Here is a 19,905-nt window from a genome sequence, read left to right as displayed (position 1 = left end):
TGGTGCGTTGCATTACACGTAGGCTGTATCTTGATAAAAACAACTCAACAACGACATTACCACCGAGAATTATGGCATTTCGTAACAACGTTAACAATGTTATAATATAATAATAATAATATGGCTTGACCAGCACGGCTACTGACTATCGATAGTTAGCAACAACAAATGTGTTAGGCTCCAAAACGGAAATCCATAAAATTACATTTAAACTAAGATAATACAATGGTTATCGTAATTTCTACATCTATATTATCAAGGAAATATTTGTAGGGATGCTTTTTTCCTCTTCTTTTGAATTGACAGACTGGATCCGGAGCTTTGGCATATTGCTGCCCCCCACAGTCTGAAGACGTATCTGCCTTTAAGGGCTGTCCCATTTTAAAGTCGCAAGATAGCCCTTAACACTTAGTTTTGAGGGCTACTAAGATTGAGGGTTGAGCTTGAGGGTTAAGATTGAGGGTTAAGAAAAGAATTTGGATTGGGCCCAAATCTGGTGGATTTTAGCTTCACCATGAGGATACTGGGAGGAGTCGGCCATCTTTAATGTATGCATGCTCTTTAATCATCAGCTGTCTTGTATGGGTGGGAGTCCTGGCTCAAAGTTCCCCTTAAGCCGATCGAATCTCTTTACATGACAGCAGTGAAGTGACTACTGGGGGTGAGGTCTACTACACCTAACCTGCCTCACAGAGGCAGGCTTGCCCTCAGTACAGGTCTACTACACCTAACCTGCCTCACAGAGGCAGGCTTGGCCTCAGTACAGGTGAGGTCTACTACACCTAACCTGCCTCACAGAGGCAGGCTTGGCCTCAGTACAGGCCCTAGTGAGACAAAAGCAACACAGGTTTTTGACTGACATGCAGCAGCGTCATGGCATGCTAGATGACCCCCTGTGGTTTGTTCTTGAAATGACAAAAAAATGAAAACCAAGTCATGATGTCTCATTTAGATGAGCTCATAGAACAACCAAATCATGTTGAAAGTGACAGAAGAGAGAGGGTCGAAAAGTTGCGGGCTAGCGAGGGAACAAGGTATAAGACCTACCAAACCATTAACCCAGATATGTCTGTTCACCTGCTCTATACCAGCAATGCACCATTGATCGAAGACCATCTGAGAATAACGTTCACCCGGTTCAGGTTCTCTGCCCACAGATTATGCATAGAAACAGGGAGATGGAGCCGTACACCACCTGAACAACGTATGTGCTGCTGTAGGACTGGCGTGCAGAATGAGGAACACATACTTGTGTGTCCTCTCACACAGGAGATTCGGACAAGTTATGGGCATGACTCTACCCAGCTGAGCTCAATATTTAGTAACACTGATAGAGGAAAGTTGAACATGTTACAGGCTTGCCTAGCAGTGTTGGATTTGTGTTATTTGTATTTGTTATTTGTGATTTAATTGTATTGATGATGGAGTATTTATATCTTGTAATTTATTGATTATTTTGATTTTTATTGTTTGGACCCCAATATTTTAATATTGTGTCAATAAAGTAACTAACTAACTAACTATGCACTGTACTGAGTGCCCTGTGTGTGTTGTGTGTTTATGTGTGTGAGCAGAGAGAAGGAGGGACCCTCTTTCCTTTCACCTCAAAGCACCCCCGTGCCCCCCCACCCACACACACACAAACCAGCAGCCCCACGTGGTGAGGCAAAAGACAGCCATGACCAGAACTCCCAAGAGTCTTAGCGCCCCCACAACCTGCGTATCGCCTAGCCTACATACATTCTTGATTACAATAGTGCCTACACACACACACACACACACACACACACACACACACACACACACACACACACACACACAATCATCTTTTATAGACGTTTTTTTCTCAGCTTCTTCTTTGGTGTTTTATGGCTGTTGGCATCCTTAAATGTTGCATTACCTCCACCTACAGTACTGAATTGTACAGTGTCCACCACTTTCTCAGCTGTTCAGGGGCAACACTGACATACTTCTAGCTATTTCAACTTTTTTTTGCTATGTAAACGTTTAAATGTAAAGATAGACCTATGTATGCGTGCAATATACTACTGATAGTCAGGTTACTCTGTAACATGTATTTTATTAGCGTTTCAGGCTAGTTCCGGACCAGACAACAATGCTTCCTACTACCCAGCGTGTGCACGTCTTTCTGACAGGGGTCATTGTTATGGCAACTATCAACAACAACAACTATTAACTACTACAACACAAAGACCAAAATAGGCTACGTTGTTACTGTGTCTGTCGGAGACACGGCCTAACGTTAACATTTAATATAAGCCGAATATCAGCCTGCACTCAGCTATGTATACAGGAAGGAAGTAGACCGGATATTCTTCTTCTTCTCTGGGATTTGGTAAACCGGATATTCAGGTGGGTTGTGACTATGTAACGGTATGAAAATTTCACATCACGATTATCGTGACCAAAATTATCACGGTTATCTTATTATCATGGTATTCGTGCTGAAAATGTTCAAAAAGTACTCAGAGACTCACTGCAATCATTTTACGTTTGATATTGAAAACTCAGACCCAAAAAGGATTGATACACTCACTGAAATCATTCCTCCAAGGCTGCATGTTTGCATCTGGGAGACTGTTGCCAACTTTGGTTGATAATGGACAGTATTTACCATGTTTTTCAAAGCACTGTAATCATGGTACCACGGTAATCACGGTACCACGGTTTTAATGATAATGAAAATTTGAAACGGTACGGTTATCGTAAGGAATTTGATCACGGTTATCATTAAAACCGGTTATCGTTACATCCCTAGTTGTGACCGTATTGTTGTCAAGTTAAAACTGTCTATAGCGAGTTTATGTTTCAACTTTATAAATGACAAAACACACACGGATAACAGGGATGTGTGTGTGTGTGTGTGTGTGTGTGTGTGTGTGTGTGTGTGTGTGTGCGCGCACGCGCCTGTTTGTGTTCATGTGCGTGCGTGTGTCTCGTGTACCCCCCCTCCCGGAGGAGCATCCAGGACACAGTGATCAATACACATGATAGGGAGCTAATCGCTCTCTGTCAAACCAGGCCCTGCCAGCTACTAATGGCACACGCTCACTGGGGAATCTGTGTGTGTGTGTGTGTGTGTGTGTGTGTGTGTGTGTGTGTGTGTGTGTGTGTGTCTTAATGGCAGATTGAGACTCTTTAGGGAGGCTTGCTCAAGGTTGGGCTCGGGGGACAAGGGGCAATTGACCACACTGTCTGTGACACTGACCCCTCTACTGTCAGCGCATTCATCATCCAGCCATGACATATAGGCAGGCAGGCAGGCAGGCACGCATGCACACACACACGCACACGCACGCACGCACGTACGCACGCACACGCACACACACACACACACACACACACACACACACACACACACACACAAACAGCAAAGAGCAAGGAACAAACACTGACGACAGATTGACTGAAACATAGGGGTGTCACGATACACTCAGTTCACGATACGATACGTATCACGATACTGGGTTTACGATAACGATACGATACGATACGATTTTAACAATATTTTTTTAAACTTGAATAATGACAATATATGACTGGAAAAGTAGTATTTTATTTGAAATGCACAAATACAAAACATGCTGTTGTGGGAAATTGTTATTACAATAACAACTAGAAAAAACATGAGATTGGAGATAAGGCTTATCTTGAAATAGAATGAGTTACACCGTCACTTAGATTTACTTTGAACTAAAAGGTTTCTCAGCAGTATAAATTCTCATTATGCATCTTCAGTTTTTCTTCAAACTCAAACAACAAGACTTTTCTTAGTCTATTTTTTATGCATCTTCAGTTTTTCCTGTCAAGTAAACAGTTTTGCCAGAAACTCAATTGAATGGTTTCTCTCCTGTATAACTTCTCATGTGTCTCTTCAGAGACTTGTTCAAGTGAACTACTTTCCACACATTGAACTTCAACAAACAAAGACGTTTCTTTGTCTATTTTTGAAGAGAAAAAAAAAAAAAAAAAAAAAATTGCGATATGAGATTTCATCTCAACGATACATATCGTGACGTTTTACTATCGCGAAATTTCGTGGGACGATATATTGTGACACCCCTACTGAAACACATTGGCTAGCCCGTGTGCACACAAAATGGGGGGGAATCGCAGCATATAGGAGCCCTTACACACACACACACACACACACACACACACACACACACACACACAAAAGTACAAACACACACATACACAGTGAACACAGAGTCACAAAAACTGATAAAAACGTGCATAAATGCAGCAAAAAAAGTGAAAACGAGAGTTCATGAGGTTAACTTTCCTTCAAAGGTTGCTTAATTAAGGGGCCGTGTCGACAGGACAGCGCCTTTCTGCAATTCATTGTGGATGGTGCAGACGTGCTGCTCTTCCCAGCACCACACCCTCCACGGCTAGTGTTTCTGGGCAGAGGAAAGTGAAGTTGTGGAGAGGCACCCTGCTTTACCAATCTCACTTTTTAACACAGCAACAAATAGGCGCTGTGTCTGTGCGTGTTGGAAGTGCTCTGGACAGCAGGAAGCAGAAAACACTTCCTGTCGACACGGCCCCTAACACAGCATACAATACAAAGCCAGCCATTGTAATGCAAAGTCAGATCAAAAACAAAAGATGACCACCTGAATTTCTCCCTTTACAATAAACACCTGGCCAGATGGAGGGAGAGAGAGAGAGAAATAACAATGATAACAAGCATGAGATGAGTGAGGAAAGACAAAGAGAGGGCAATAATAAACCAAATTGGGGGGGACTTAAAGATAGAGGAGAACAAAATGGAGAGAAAGTGAGATATAAACAGAGAGAGGAGAGGATCACAAAGCTTACATGATTGAACGATTGAGGTAGAACTGAAAGAGGCAGAGGGTGAGAGAGTGAAATGGGGAGAAAAGACAGATAGAAAGACAGAGGGACTGAAAGTCTGTGTGTGTGTGTGTGTGTGTGTGTGTGTGTGTGTGTGTGTGTGTGTGTGTGTGTGTGTGTGTGTGTGTGTGTGCGCGCACACACATAATACTCCCATGTCTCTGCATGAGTGAGTGGAGGCGGTGGAGGGCAGGCAGCTGCAGCAGTGTGATACGGGCCCAGCAGCACAGATATCAGGGCTGACATTTGGGGCTCTGCTACCCTCCCACGGCCCCCTGGGAAAGCCAAGATCCCCCCCCCCCACCCCCCACCCCCCACTCACTCACCCCTTACCTGTCAATCAAACGCCATGCTCCCTGACTGACACTCCAGCCTGGCTGCAGCCCTGCCTGGACCCATTATGGCAGACGAGTGAGTGTTATACGCCACACGGTGCCAAATGCACCAAACGACTCCCCCCCGCCCCCAAGCCCAAACGCACAACGCACTGCTGATCCCTATGTGGACCTCAGTCCCCCTCCCTACTCCCTCTCTCTACCTCTCTCTACCTCTCTCTCTTTGCCTCTTCATTCAACCTCTCCTCTCTGCTGCCATCAGCTGCCAGACTGATAGCCCCCGCCCACAGAGAGAGAGAGAGAGAGAGAGAGAGAGAGAGAGAGAGAGAGAGAGAGAGAGAGAGAGAGAGAGAGCGAGAGAGAGTGGACAGGACGTGGGAAAAGAGATGTGGATGTTGCAGGTGACAGAGAAGTGTCCGTGTGTGTGTGTGTGTGTGTGTGTGTGTGTGTGTGTGTGTGTGTGTGTGTGTGTGTGTGTGTGTGTGTGTGTGTGTGTGTGTGCATGCGTACACAGGTGTGTGTGTGTGCAGTGCGGGGTTACCACCGACTGGAAGGTGAACAGTGAAACAACTGGTACAGTAGCAGGAGAGAAAAGGTGTGAGTGGGGAGAAGGAGAGGGGAGGGGGTAAAGAGGAGAGATAATGGGGGAGATGGACTCTGGCCCCTCCCCTCTTGGCCTGCTCTCTCCCTGCAGCGCGCTGAGCCCTCTGTGCTGCTCTGTCATTGTGTCAGCCTTCAGTGTGCTGACTTTGAGTGGCAGGCCGTCACAGATCAGTTCCCTGCTAAAGCGGCCCGGCAGGCCGGGGTGACGGGCCAGGAAGGGATCTAAGTGGGGTTTATCAGCGCTTCTTAACGCCTCTCCAGCTCTCTGACACAAAAGAGAGGGGGTATTAAACATCTAAAGCAAACCAAAGAGCGTGAAAGCTCCTTATAGGGCCGCGGGATTGCGGATGTGACTGGGGTATTTAAAAATAAATAAAAAAAAGCATACCCCCCCCCCCCCACCCCTAAAGAAAAAGAAAAAGAAAGAAATCACACAAACGCCTCAACAGTGAAGTATTGGGGGGGAGTTCTAATGTTTTTTCTATCCCGTGTGGATAGAAGAGTGGGTGGTGGATGAGAGAGAGAGAGAGAGAGAGAGAGAGAGAGAGAGAAGGCATCTCCTGAATCAACACTGAACCACAACATAAGCAGTGGGTTTCACCAAGCACACTATTGATCTGATGCAGGTTCCCTGTCAATGCCTCTTAAAAGTAGCTGCTATACCTTGCATTAAGTACAAATTAGATAAGAGTGTGTGTGTGTGTGTGTGTGTGTGTGTGTGTGTGTGTGTGTGTGTGTGTGTGTGTGTGTGTGTGTGTGTGTGTGTGTGTGTGTGTGTGTGTGTGTGTGTGTGTGTGTGAGAGAGAGAGAGCATGTGATGGTTGCACATGATTTTAAACGTACAATACTGTACTAGACATATCGTGCACTTTGCGTGCTTATTTCTAGCCCGCACTCTGCACGCCTTTCTGAGCTTGCGCAGAACTTGTGCGCCCCATTATATAGAGCTCAACAGTCACGTGACTTTCCGTGACCTTTCCAGCCCCAGAAGAGAGTTCCCTATTCATTTTCTCCATAGACATTATGCTTATACTGTATTGCGAGTATTAAGGCTGGAACCAAGCCAACCCATGACCTACTGAATCATGAGTGACCAGAAAACATTTCAGTTGGAGAAAAAAAACAAAAAAAACAAGCAGGGGGAAAAAAATCTAATGGCTCATTTCCACCACATATAACAGCACAGTACAGCTCTACTCGATCTGGTCTTACTCGGCTCTACTTGATATAGACTCTGCTTCCATAGCAAATTTACTCGCCTCCGCCCACACCTGGTCGTCATAGCGACCACATATCTGCCCTCCGCCCATAGCCGAAGTAGGCTATAGTATAACGTTAAAATTAAATCCATACACGGAACTTTTAAACCGATTATGAAATACTGGTGCCTCTAAATGACCTACAGTGTACATGGGCAAATGTGACAATCGGCCAGGAGAATGGATATCACTTTGTTGTTACTCAAACTCACATGCATGCGCTGCGCGGGGGACGGGAGAGGCGCTACGGGGAGAACCCCAGCGGCAACTCACCAGGCAAGACCGCGGCTTCGCTAAACCCCCGTCTGCGGCCTAGCGGACTTTTTCTCTCTCAAAACAATTGAAAACCAGCGTCATGTTAAAGCTGAGCAAGGAGATCGATTTTATTTCACCAGAGCCGAAGGCAGCAACACAAAAGAAATAACTTCTGGAAATAACAGAAGAGAAGGTAAGCCCCACTAAACTGGTATCCAGCATTGACAGTAGATGCCTACAGTAAACATGATTCTGCCTGACCAATCAGTCGTCTGCAGTGTTTTCACGTCACCGTATGGTACCGGGTCCACAGCCCTGGAACCTCAACAGAGCAGGGACCAAAAGCAGCACGACTCAACCCCGACTCAACCCGGGCTGTCCACGTTTTTGATCGGTGGAATGAGACAAAAAAGCGTGACGAGCTGTGCGGGGCCGTGTTGATACCAGCGGTGGAAATGAGCCATATTATTGCCGATCGCCCCCCCCCCCCCCCCGCAGGTTAAAAATCACTGTTTCCCCAACGGAGTTCGGCAGATGGGGTTGCTAGCCGCACTGTCACTGTCGCTAATGTTAGCTCAGCCTGTTTCTAGGTGCTCAGCTTTTTAGGTTAGGAGTCCTTCAGTATTCATGGTTCACGAGGTTTGTACTGTGAGCCGGATTACAGTAGTGGTCCCCTCCTCTCCAAAACAAATAGAGTCGGTCATTAAAACAGCAGTTTGTTAAAACTCACCATTTTCCCAAGGCAGTTTGGTGCAAACAGGACATCAGCGAGCTGAGCTGTTTGCCAAGTTGCTTGCTCGGCTTCTCTAATAACTTCAGATCCAGACATCCGATAATTAAAATCCTTCATTCGGTTAAAATATATACGGTAGATGGTTTTATCTTGACAACAAAAGCATTCTAAATTGAACCCCAGCTCACTTCCTGTAGCAGTATTTGCTAGTACAAGACATCTCCGAAAACATCGCAGCAGACAATTCCGTGAAAAGCGTCTATAGCAGCAGGGACCTGTGTGTACTGTATGTCAGAAGCTCGCAGGTGGTCGCTGTCTGAGACGTTTTGTAAAAGGTCAGAGTAGAGTTCAGCCAGAGACAACCTTGTGTGCGTGTGTGTGTGTGTGTGTGTGTGTGTGTGTGTGTGTGTGTGTGTGTGTGTGTGTGTGTGTGTGGTGTGTGAGAGTGAGAGTGAGAGTGAGAGAGAGAGAGAATGATCTCATTCTGGTGTACGTCACACACACACATGCCCTCTAAACACTGGGAAATTATCTTACTGCCCCCTCTGCCATTATGTGTGTGTGTGTGTGTGTGTGTGTGTGTATGTTTGTTTCAGTGAGTAGTGGTTGTGTATCTACATTCCAATATGTATTTATGATAGCTATGTGTGTCTTTGTGCCTGTGTATGTACTGTATGTGGTGTACATGTAAGCGCGCACGTGTGTGTGTGTGTGTGTGTGTGTGTGTGTGTGTGTGTGTGTGTGTGTGTGTGTGTGTGTGTGTGGGTGTGTGCGCGCGTGTGCGCGTGTGTTTGTGTGTGTTGGGGCCTTATCTGTGTGTTGTCTCAGAGCCCTCAGATGTGTGTGTTGAGCTGTTTTCCACAGCCTTGCTAATTATGTCATTAGCAGTGCGATTAACACAACGGCTAATTGTTGCTTTGCTGACAGAGGGCTGCATGGGCCGGGATTACATGGTGGCAAAACCTCCACTTCCCCCGAGAAACCACAATGGACCACTGTTCTGTGTGTGTGTGTGTGTGTGTGTGTGTGTGTGTGTGTGTGTGTGTGTGTGTGTCCACTGTAAATAATAGATTGTTATAGTACAGCTCCCCATGTGGACCACAGAGCCCCAATCTTCTGGATTGCATTAACCCAGTAGCAGCTGCTGCAGCCTCCTTATTCATGTTGTTATGCTATGGCCTGAGTAAAGATTAGATTCATGACATCAGTCTGAGATAATTTCTTTAACTAGGCATCTTGCGTGCTATGCGCGCTCGATTCCTAGGCTCGCCCGCTGCACGGGCTCACTAGCTCGGCCTCGCCCTCCATGCAGCTCGACCGCTGTGCAGCCTAGGCTCACATGCTCTTATGACATCACTGCCGCTGTGTGGGCTCACTGCTCTTATGACATCACTGATGATGTCACAACTTCGCATCACTAAAGAGCCCCTTTGTCGGGCAGGATAAAGAGTTTGACATCCTTTGTATGTTTATGTTAAAATGTCTCATGTTCTTTGTAAATGGATGTAACAAACTGATTATCTTTTTTTTGTCAAACACAATCTGTCCTACATGGAAAACTAAATAAAAAATGTGATAAAAAAAAAACTTTGCATCACTGATGATATCCCACTGCTCTTATGACATCACTGATTATGTCACAATGCCTATGACATCATCAGTGATGTCACAATGCACAATTGCTGTGATTCATGACATCACTGCAAACATCATCAGTGGGACAAAAATTGAAACAGAGAACAGAGCCCACATTGCCACTTTTATAGATAGATAGATAGATAGATAGATAGATAGATAGATAGATAGATAGATAGATAGATAGTAGATAGATAGATAGATAGATATTTGGAATATCATACTGTATCTTCTCACTTATTAAGCTTCATTGATAGTAGTATTGGTTTTGTAATACTGCAGGTTTACCGCTAGGTGGAGGCTTAGGGGGAGCTGCAGGCAGGAAAAGTACTGACATCATACTTTGGGTAAAGGTGTCCTGATCTATATATACGGACACTAAAAGATGGACATGAAGAAGGAACACACCTGAGACTGATTAGCACGTGGAAGAGCGGTTGCTTTGCCGATGCAGTGGGCTGGCTGTGTGAAGAGACATTCAATATGGAAATCACACACAGAGCTGTGATCTGCTGAGAGCAGCTGGGATGTGTGTGTGTGTGTGTGTGTGTGTGCATCCTGACAGCTATCTGGAGCTACCACTAGTGGCTAGCTGGGAGCTAGCTAATGGAAACAGACAACATGAGAATATAGAATACTGGACCATCTACACCAGGGATGGGCAACTTTGATGATAGAGAGAGGGCCACACACAAAATTCCTCGCTACCAGAGGGCCAGATTGTGACCGTGCACTTCCACCAGTAGCCTAATGTAACACCATCACTCCCAATTATAGCTACTAATTTGATGAAAAGGACTGGTAATCAAAGTTTATTATACCAACATTTATATTTTTCATATTCAAATTCAGTAATTCTTCCATTCAGATTAGGGCTGCAGCTATCGATTATTTTAGTAATCGAGTATTCTACCAATTAATCGAGTAATCGGATAAGAACTACTTTTGCGTTATTAAAGCGCAACAGTAATTATACAATGGAAATAAGACATGTCTCTTAAAATGAACAACTACATTGATTGCTTTTTAGAAAAATCATTAATTGTATTTCTTTAATTGCATACAACTGTATACAATAATAAAGTAGCATGGTTGTCAGGCTGTGGGACTCAATTTCTGAATCCTCCCCAAGAAAGTCACGCAGATACGCCTCTGTAGCCACACTCATCCAAATGTCAATAGGGAGTGCCATACTGTCAGTCTTCTTAAGCTTGTTCTTCAATTTGAATTTGATGTCTTCATACCTTTTCTCCATCATGTTCATGAAGTAGGTTCTTGATGGAAGCGTGTACCTGGGATTGAAACTGGAAATCATTGTGTGAACTCAGCTGCTTGCTCAGTTGAACATGATGGAGCTGTCCATACACCGCTGTCATTTACTGAAAAAGAAATTAAATAATTATTATTATTGATACTTATGACTAGGCCTAAAATCTTACTGTAAGTTAATATACAACTGGCTAATGTGCATTAATACACCCTAGACCGGCTAACTATTCTCACTGTAGTCAAGCTAAAATGAATGGATTATTTTGCTTTCTTGGCTATTTCTTAATGCATCACTGTGTAATCAGTGAATTTCCGTTACCACAACAGCACTGTTAAATGGCACTGGCAGTATGGATTATACCGGGGTCCAGGACATGTATTGGGAATTATTATTATTAACCCTTCCGCAGGCAACGTTGCAGACAGAGTAGGAAGGCTGATCTGTGAGTGGCTGCTTCTGGGACGCGGGTCGGGGTCTTAATCGGCCTCGGCTGGGTCTACTGGGCGAGGGTGTATGATGTTGACAGACCCGAAACACCTTACGACCCCAGCTAACATCACTGATGACGCGTCTCAGCGCATGCTGTAGCATGTATTTTAAAACTAGAATCCTGGCTCCCCTGGCCAGTGACACTTAGGAATAGACTAGGTGACAACCAAGTATAGTTTGGTGACAAGCTGGAGAGACAGTTGACGGTCGGAGAGACGACATCCAGTACGGGATGGGATTAGCACCCCATCCTGGCTCTCTCGTGAGGGAGAAATCCACAATCGCTATGGATTAGCCTCCTGAAAATCTGTGCAAAGATCGGCGCGGCCTGGGGTCCTTCAGGCTAGAGCGAGGTGCTCGCCGCAGGCGAATGACGTGCAGCGCACAGGCCTTCTTGAGGTGTCCTCTCTGCCCATGGTAGGATTGTCTTTACCCCGGGAGGGTCTGGTGAGACGTAGGAGGAGCCCGGCCTGGAGTCACCCACACAGGGCCTTAGACCCTCCATGCAATACTGCGGTGTAGCACTAACTCTATTGCAGCGGATAGGGCGTGATCAACCCTTCCGCTGGCAACGTTACAGACAGAGTAGGAAGGATGATCCGTGACCGGCTGCTTCTGGTGGGGGTCTTAATCGGCCTCGGCTGGGTCTACTGGGCGAGGGTGTATGATGTTGAGAGACCCAAAACACCTTACGACCCCAGCTAACATCACTGATGACGCGTCCCAGCGCATGCTGTAGCATGTATTTTAAAACTATTATTATTAATATTATTGGACGAGCTTTGAGCTAACATTAGCCGCTAACGTTAGTGTCAGAGGCTGAGCTTTGTATTTGGCCTCACAGAAAACGGCAAGCCACATCAAACTAGAACGACCGCAACGCGGACTTATGCCTCCGCCATTAGTTCATTCTTGAGTCCAAATTGCCATTTGAGGCAAATTGGAAGAAATTCCGTCAAGGCGCTCCTGAGATGTTGCGTTACAGAGCTTGGAAATTGGGTGTGTGAGGTCACAGTGACCTTGAACTTTGACCACCAAAATGTAATCAGTTCATCCTTGAGTCCAAGTGGACGCTTGAGGCAAATTCGAAGAAATTACATCAAAACATTCCTGAGATATCACGTTAACAAGCTTGAAAATGGCATTCGAGAGGTCACAGTGACCTTGACCTTTGATAACCAAAATGGAATCAGTTCATCCTTGCGTCCAAGTCGATGTTTGAGCCAAATCAGAAGAAATTCTATCAAGCCGTTCATGAGATATTGCGTTAACCAACTTGGGAATGGCGTTCGTGAGGTCACAGTGACCTTGAACTTTGACCACCAATATGTAATCAGTTCAAGTTAATGTTTCAGGCAAATTTGATGAAATTCCGTCGAGGCATTCCTGAGATATCGCTTTAACGAACTTGGGAATGGCATTCGAGAGGTAACAGTGACCTTGGCCTTTGACCTTTGACTACCAAAATCTAATCAGTTCATCCTTGAGTCCAAGTCAATGTTTGAGGCAAATTTGATGAAATTCTGTCAAGGCATTCATGAGATATCGCGTTAACAAGCTGGAAAATGGCGTTTGAGAGGTCACAGTGACCTTGACCTTTGACCACCAAAATCTAATCCGTTCATCCTTGAGTCCAAGTCGATGTTTGAGGCAAATTTGATGAAACTCCGTCAAGGCATTTCTGAGATGTTGCGCTAACAAGCTTGAAAATGGCGTTCGAGAGGTCACAGTGACCTTGGCCTTTGACCTTTGACCACCAAAATCTAATCAGTTCATCCTTGAGTCCAAGTCGATGTTTGAGGCAAATTTGATGAAATTCTGTCATGGCATTCGTGAGATATCACGTTAACAAGCTGGAAAATGGCGTTTGAGAGGTCACAGTGACCCTGACCTTTGACCTTTGACCACCAAAATCTAATCAGTTCATCCGTGAGTCCAAATCGATCTTTGAGACAAGTTTGATTAAATTCCGTGAAGGCATTCCTGAGATATCCCGTTAACAAGCTTGAAAATGGCATTCGAGAGGTCACAGTGACCTTGACCTGGCTTTGACCACCAAAATCTAATCAGATCATCCTTGAGTCCAAGTCGATGTTTGAGGCAAATTTGATGAAATTCCGGCAAGGTGTTCCTCAGATATCGCGTTAACGAACATCGTACGGACGGACGGACGGACAACCCGGATCCATAATGCCTCCGGCCTGGCTATCGCCGGCAGAGGCATAGAAATGGTGCGTGAATGCAGCAACTACTAGCCGTCATATTGATCAACTAGCCAGCACTACAACTAGCCTTAATATCGAGTAGCAATCATACATTTACATTAACGTTAGTTAAACTACGTTACCATGTCTCGGGTCCACTCTGTTTACTGGTGGATGCGTAGACTGGGTGTTTTCTGCTGAGGTGCTGAAGCATTGACGTACTATTGTGATAAGCAAGTACGCTCCAAAATGGAAAGACGAGACGGAGAAAATAGCGAGGAGGAGCGAAGGGAAGGACAGAGAAAACAACAGAAACTGTCCAAAGTGTGGGATCATTTCCAACTGAAAAAAAAGACAAAAACTCAGTGGAGTACAGTACATTCTGCTGTCTGGTTTCAGTGGTCTGCTCTGCTCACCTCAGTGAGTCTCACATGTGTTTACATCAGAAGGGCGTTGTGCCACACTAATAAGCGTCCGTGCGAAACACAGTCTAATATGCCATGTCGAGGCGAATATATTTTGCCTCGGTCATTTTTTGTAATCGAATTATTCGATCTCCTCGAGGAATCGTTTCAGCCCTAATTCAGATGACACCAGAAACTTTGCTCTAGCTTTAAAACAGCCCGCTACAGCAATTTGATGGGGTACATCACCCAAATATGTGATATTAATCAGATTAGTAATGTTGCATGTGCAATGTGCATCCTGGATATAGTTTGTTACAATAGTGTTAGCTCAAATGCTAACGTTAAACAGTATGTGGATAGACAATGCTAACGCCATTAGCGCCATGTTCTGGGTTGTACAGTAAAATAAAAACACAGATTTTGGTCTTCTAACCTAACCTGACAGAAAACGTCCGCCTTGTAAAAAAAAAAAGAAAAAAAAGAAATTGACCCAGGGGCCACACAGAGAGGTCGGGGGCCGCCAGCTGCCCGCCCCTGATCTACACGCAAGACTAGCACGTTTGGGGATTGTTTGGATTTCCCAAACATCCTTTGAATGAAAACCAGCACAGCGAGATCTGAAGTGGTCCAACTCCGATACCGATGCCACAGAGCCACAGATAGTGGCAAAGACAAGAAGATGGTGAGTGAATAAACTGTAATCTTTACCCTGCCTAAACAGAGATCACTTGGAAACACATAAGTGAGTGAGTCTCAGTCATGTCAATACAGTAGGGATAGAGTTGGGGCTGGGAGGGTAAGGGGAAGCAGCCTGTAATGGGTAGTAGTTAAGTATAGGCTAGGCACAGCTTAATAAATCCCAATACTCATAACAAGCGTGATACCATCAGCCTTTGCTTTGTCCTTTTTGTAAGAATGTGTTATATTATACAGTCATATTCATGTGTCCTGAAGAAATGTTATTCCTTAGTATTTTCCTTGAAAGGAGTGATTTTCCCATCTACATTTTTTATATTTATAATGCATTATCAGTCATGTGCCTTGGCTCCAGGAAATGTTCAACACCTGTGGGGACAATGTTGAAATTATTTATTAGGAATAGACCCTAACCCTAACCCTTGAGATGAACCATCTCGTTTTCAAGGGACAATGTCAGCTATCAATTGCAAAAATAAAAAGGCAAGAATGATGATATGAGGTTCCTGGAGCGAACACATACATGCATGCACCCGCACCGCGCGCACACACACACACACACACACACACACACACACACACACACACACGCAAGCGCATGCACGCACGCACGCACACACACACACACACACACACACACACACACGCACACGCACGCACGTCCGCACACACACACACACACACACACACACACACACACACACGCACGTGCACGTCCGCACACACACACACTTGCATTTTCACTTGTAGCATATGCCAGGAGGATCACTGCTGCAAACTGAGTGCAAGGATCTCATCATTGAAACATACTGAGATGACACTAATCAGAAATGGTTATCATAATGCATCATCATCACAACATAATCTTCCGTTGCAACACTGATTCACTGACTAAATGTTTTCTTTTCAATGCTTCAACTAGAGTAAAATAACACAAAATAAAATACTGAATAAAAAAATATTTTGTTTAGTTTACGCATGCATTATCAACGCACAGAGTAAATCTAACACATGCGACAGCATTGCACCGCAATCCATCTGCTACACAATAATGTGGTTGTAATGGATTCTCACATTTCAAGTAAATGAAGTTCCACTGGAGAGTAACGCATTAAGCGCATTAAGTGTGATCCCAGCCTTGGTATATTAGCCTGTTTCTCTAAGTAGAAATACTATTACAGCATTACCTCAGAGAGCATTGGAGAGCAAATTAAAGAAGAAGCAAACATTAAACTAACATTGACCAGGGCTCAATCTGGCAGTTTACTAAGCATGCTGAGCCCGCCATGCAAAGCAAAATACACTGCGTGACGCACAGTGAGAAGCAGCAGGCTGGTTATATAGTGTAGACAGAGGCCTGTGCAGAGCAGAGGTGATGCACAGTGAGAAACAGCAGGCTGGTTATATAGTGTAGACAGAGACCTGAGCAGAGCAGAGGTGATGCACAGTGAGAAGCAGCAGGCTGGTTATATAGTGTAGACAGAGGCCTGTGCAGAGCAGAGGTGATGCACAGTGAGAAACAGCAGGCTGGTTATATAGTGTAGACAGAGGCCTGTGCAGAGCAGAGGTGATGCACAGTGAGAAACAGCAGGCTGGTTATATAGTGTAGACAGAGGCCTGAGCAGAGCAGAGGTGATGCACAGTGAGAAACAGCAGGCTGGTTATATAGTGTAGACAGAGGCCTGGGCAGAGCAGAGGTGATGCACAGTGAGAAGCAGCAGGCTGGTTATATAGTGTAGACAGAGACCTGAGCAGAGCAGAGGTGATGCACAGTGAGAAACAGCAGGCTGGTTATATAGTGTAGACAGAGGCCTGAGCAGAGCAGAGGTGATGCACAGTGAGAAACAGCAGGCTGGTTATATAGTGTAGACAGAGACCTGGGCAGAGCAGAGGTGATGCACAGTGAGAAACAGCAGGCTGGTTATATAGTGTAGACAGAGGCCTGGGCAGAGCAGAGGTGATGCACAGTGAGAAACAGCAGGCTGGTTATATAGTGTAGACAGAGACCTGTGCAGAGCAGAGGTGATGCACAGTGAGAAACAGCAGGCTGGTTATATAGTGTAGACAGAGACCTGGGCAGAGCAGAGGTGATGCACAGTGAGAAACAGCAGGCTGGTTATATAGTGTAGACAGAGGCCTGAGCAGAGCAGAGGTGATGCACAGTGAGAAACAGCAGGCTGGTTATATAGTGTAGACAGAGACCTGAGCAGAGCAGAGGTGATGCACAGTGAGAAACAGCAGGCTGGTTATATAGTGTAGACAGAGGCCTGAGCAGAGCAGAGGTGATGCACAGTGAGAAACAGCAGGCTGGTTATATAGTGTAGACAGAGGCCTGAGCAGAGCAGAGGTGATGCACATTGAGAAGCAGCAGGCTGGTTATATAGTGTAGACAGAGGCCTGAGCAGAGCAGAGGTGATGCACAGTGAGAAACAGCAGGCTGGTTATATAGTGTAGACAGAGGCCTGAGCAGAGCAGAGGTGATGCACAGTGAGAAACAGCAGGCTGGTTATATAGTGTAGACAGAGACCTGAGCAGAGCAGAGGTGATGCACAGTGAGAAACAGCAGGCTGGTTATATAGTGTAGACAGAGACCTGGGCAGAGCAGAGGTGATGCACAGTGAGAAACAGCAGGCTGGTTATATAGTGTAGACAGAGGCCTGGGCAGAGCAGAGGTGATGCACAGTGAGAAACAGCAGGCTGGTTATATAGTGTAGACAGAGGCCTGAGCAGAGCAGAGGTGATGCACAGTGAGAAACAGCAGGCTGGTTATATAGTGTAGACAGAGGCCTGAGCAGAGCAGAGGTGATGCACAGTGAGAAACAGCAGGCTGGTTATATAGTGTAGACAGAGGCCTGGGCAGAGCAGAGGTGATGCACAGTGAGAAACAGCAGGCTGGTTATATAGTGTAGACAGAGGCCTGGGCAGAGCAGAGGTGATGCACAGTGAGAAACAGCAGGCTGGTTATATAGTGTAGACAGAGGCCTGAGCAGAGCAGAGGTGATGCACAGTGAGAAACAGCAGGCTGGTTATATAGTGTAGACAGAGGCCTGGGCAGAGCAGAGGTGATGCACAGTGAGAAACAGCAGGCTGGTTATATAGTGTAGACAGAGGCCTGAGCAGAGCAGAGGTGATGCACAGTGAGAAACAGCAGGCTGGTTATATAGTGTAGACAGAGGCCTGGGCAGAGCAGAGGTGATGCACAGTGAGAAGCAGCAGGCTGGTTATATAGTGTAGACAGAGGCCTGGGCAGAGCAGAGGTGATGCACAGTGAGAAACAGCAGGCTGGTTATATAGTGTAGACAGAGGCCTGGGCAGAGCAGAGGTGATGCACAGTGAGAAACAGCAGGCTGGTTATATAGTGTAGACAGAGGCCTGAGCAGAGCAGAGGTGATGCACAGTGAGAAACAGCAGGCTGGTTATATAGTGTAGACAGAGGCCTGAGCAGAGCAGAGGTGATGCACAGTGAGAAACAGCAGGCTGGTTATATAGTGTAGACAGAGGCCTGGGCAGAGCAGAGGTGATGCACAGTGAGAAACAGCAGGCTGGTTATATAGTGTAGACAGAGGCCTGAGCAGAGCAGAGGTGATGCACAGTGAGAAACAGCAGGCTGGTTATATAGTGTAGACAGAGGCCTGAGCAGAGCAGAGGTGATGCACAGTGAGAAACAGCAGGCTGGTTATATAGTGTAGACAGAGACCTGAGCAGAGCAGAGGTGATGCACAGTGAGAAACAGCAGGCTGGTTATATAGTGTAGACAGAGGCCTGGGCAGAGCAGAGGTGGGTGGAAGGAGTATATCTCAGGCTTTGGCAGCAGGCCAGCTCCTGTAGCTAACACACTAATTGTGTTTGCTCACACATAACCCACTGTAAATACGTCTTCCATAAACCTATTACAATATTGACTGTTTTCAACCTAAAAAAAATGCAATTAAAACAGATTCTATTAGTCTGATTGTTTGAGGCGTGAGGAAATATCCAATTGGGTTAGAGTGAGTGATATCAGAGTGGTATTTCCTCGTCGCCATACTAAAACCTCTCACTGGGCAACATTAGTCCGTTCACATGAACCAGCAACGCAGCCGGCAAACACAGACCTCAACAGAAAGGCAATTAAGAATGCAACAGCGGCTAGTAAGGGATGCAACGTCTAAGTATGCAATTGTTCATTATCCCAGAACATTATTTGTGCAATCCATTTAATTTGAGACTCATTACCGACTATGGGACATTTTGGGGGTGCAGATTCATTTTCACCTAAAGTTACGATGGTAGAAAAGTAATTAAAGTTACAGTTTAATGAAATCATGAACCATACATGGAGTCACTGGAGATTGTGCATAAATTACTTCAATTAATCACACGCACACTGATTCAGATGATAACTCTCAATCGGAAAGTTTGGAATCTCCTTCTCTCTCCGCTATACTTTCTCTCCATTTCTTTCTCTCGTTTGAGTGAGTGTGTGTGTGTGTGTGTGTGTGAGTGAGTGAGTGAGTGAGTGTGAGTGAGTGAGTGAGTGAGTGAGTGTGTGTGTGAGAGAGTGAGTGAGTGAGTGAGTGAGTGAGTGAGTGAGTGAGTGAGGTGTGTGTGTGTGTGTGTGTGTGTGTGTGTGTGTGTGTGTGTGTGTGTGTGTGTGTGTGTGTGTGTGTGTGTGTGTCAGCCTGATATTACTGTTTGACATACGCCAAATACACCAAATACATAAAACAAGGTCTGTCTGAAGATATTAATTTGTTTCTGACTCTGGGAAAGTGTGGTCAAATTCTCCAAAACGACTGCATCTCTGAACTATCACACACATTTAGGCTGTTCTATGTGAATGCCTTTTGACTAACTTATGTAATAACCTAACTAATAACTAATGTAATATTTTTTTAACTGACATTCACTGAGCCTCGCCTGAAATGGTTTGGAGCCCCCTTGGGGCGGCCCGCCTCCCACTTTGAAAACCTCTGGCTTAGTGTATTTTCGTATAATTCAACTGTGTGTGTGTGTGTGTGTGTGTGTGTGTGTGTGTGTGTGTGTGTGTGTGTGTGAGTGTGTGTGTGTGTGTGTGTGTGTGTGTGTGTGTGTGTGTGTGTGGTGTGTGAGTGTGTGTTGTGTGTGTGTGTGTGTGTGTGTGTGTGTGTGTGTGTGTG

General features: G+C 45.4%; 1 protein-coding gene across 1 annotated transcript in view; it reads right to left on the bottom strand.

Annotated features, from left to right (window-relative positions):
* LOC310772366 (proprotein convertase subtilisin/kexin type 4-like) overlaps nucleotides 1-19,905 on the bottom strand; it is a gene marked incomplete at both ends in the record, with an annotated part of 388,877 nt that overhangs the window by 334,002 nt on the left and 34,970 nt on the right. Inside the window, one exon of the mRNA XM_083632151.1 lies at nucleotides 5,965-6,084. Coding sequence (XP_083488277.1) covers nucleotides 5,965-6,084 — 120 coding nt within the window. The remainder of the gene's footprint in view (nucleotides 1-5,964; nucleotides 6,085-19,905) is intronic.

The sequence above is a fragment of the Poromitra crassiceps genome (assembly GCF_964638095.1).
Source record: "Poromitra crassiceps genome assembly, chromosome: 1".
NCBI lineage: Eukaryota > Metazoa > Chordata > Actinopteri > Beryciformes > Melamphaidae > Poromitra > Poromitra crassiceps.
The sequence above is the reverse complement of the archived record's forward strand: the minus strand, read 5'-3'. Positions and strand labels throughout refer to the sequence as shown.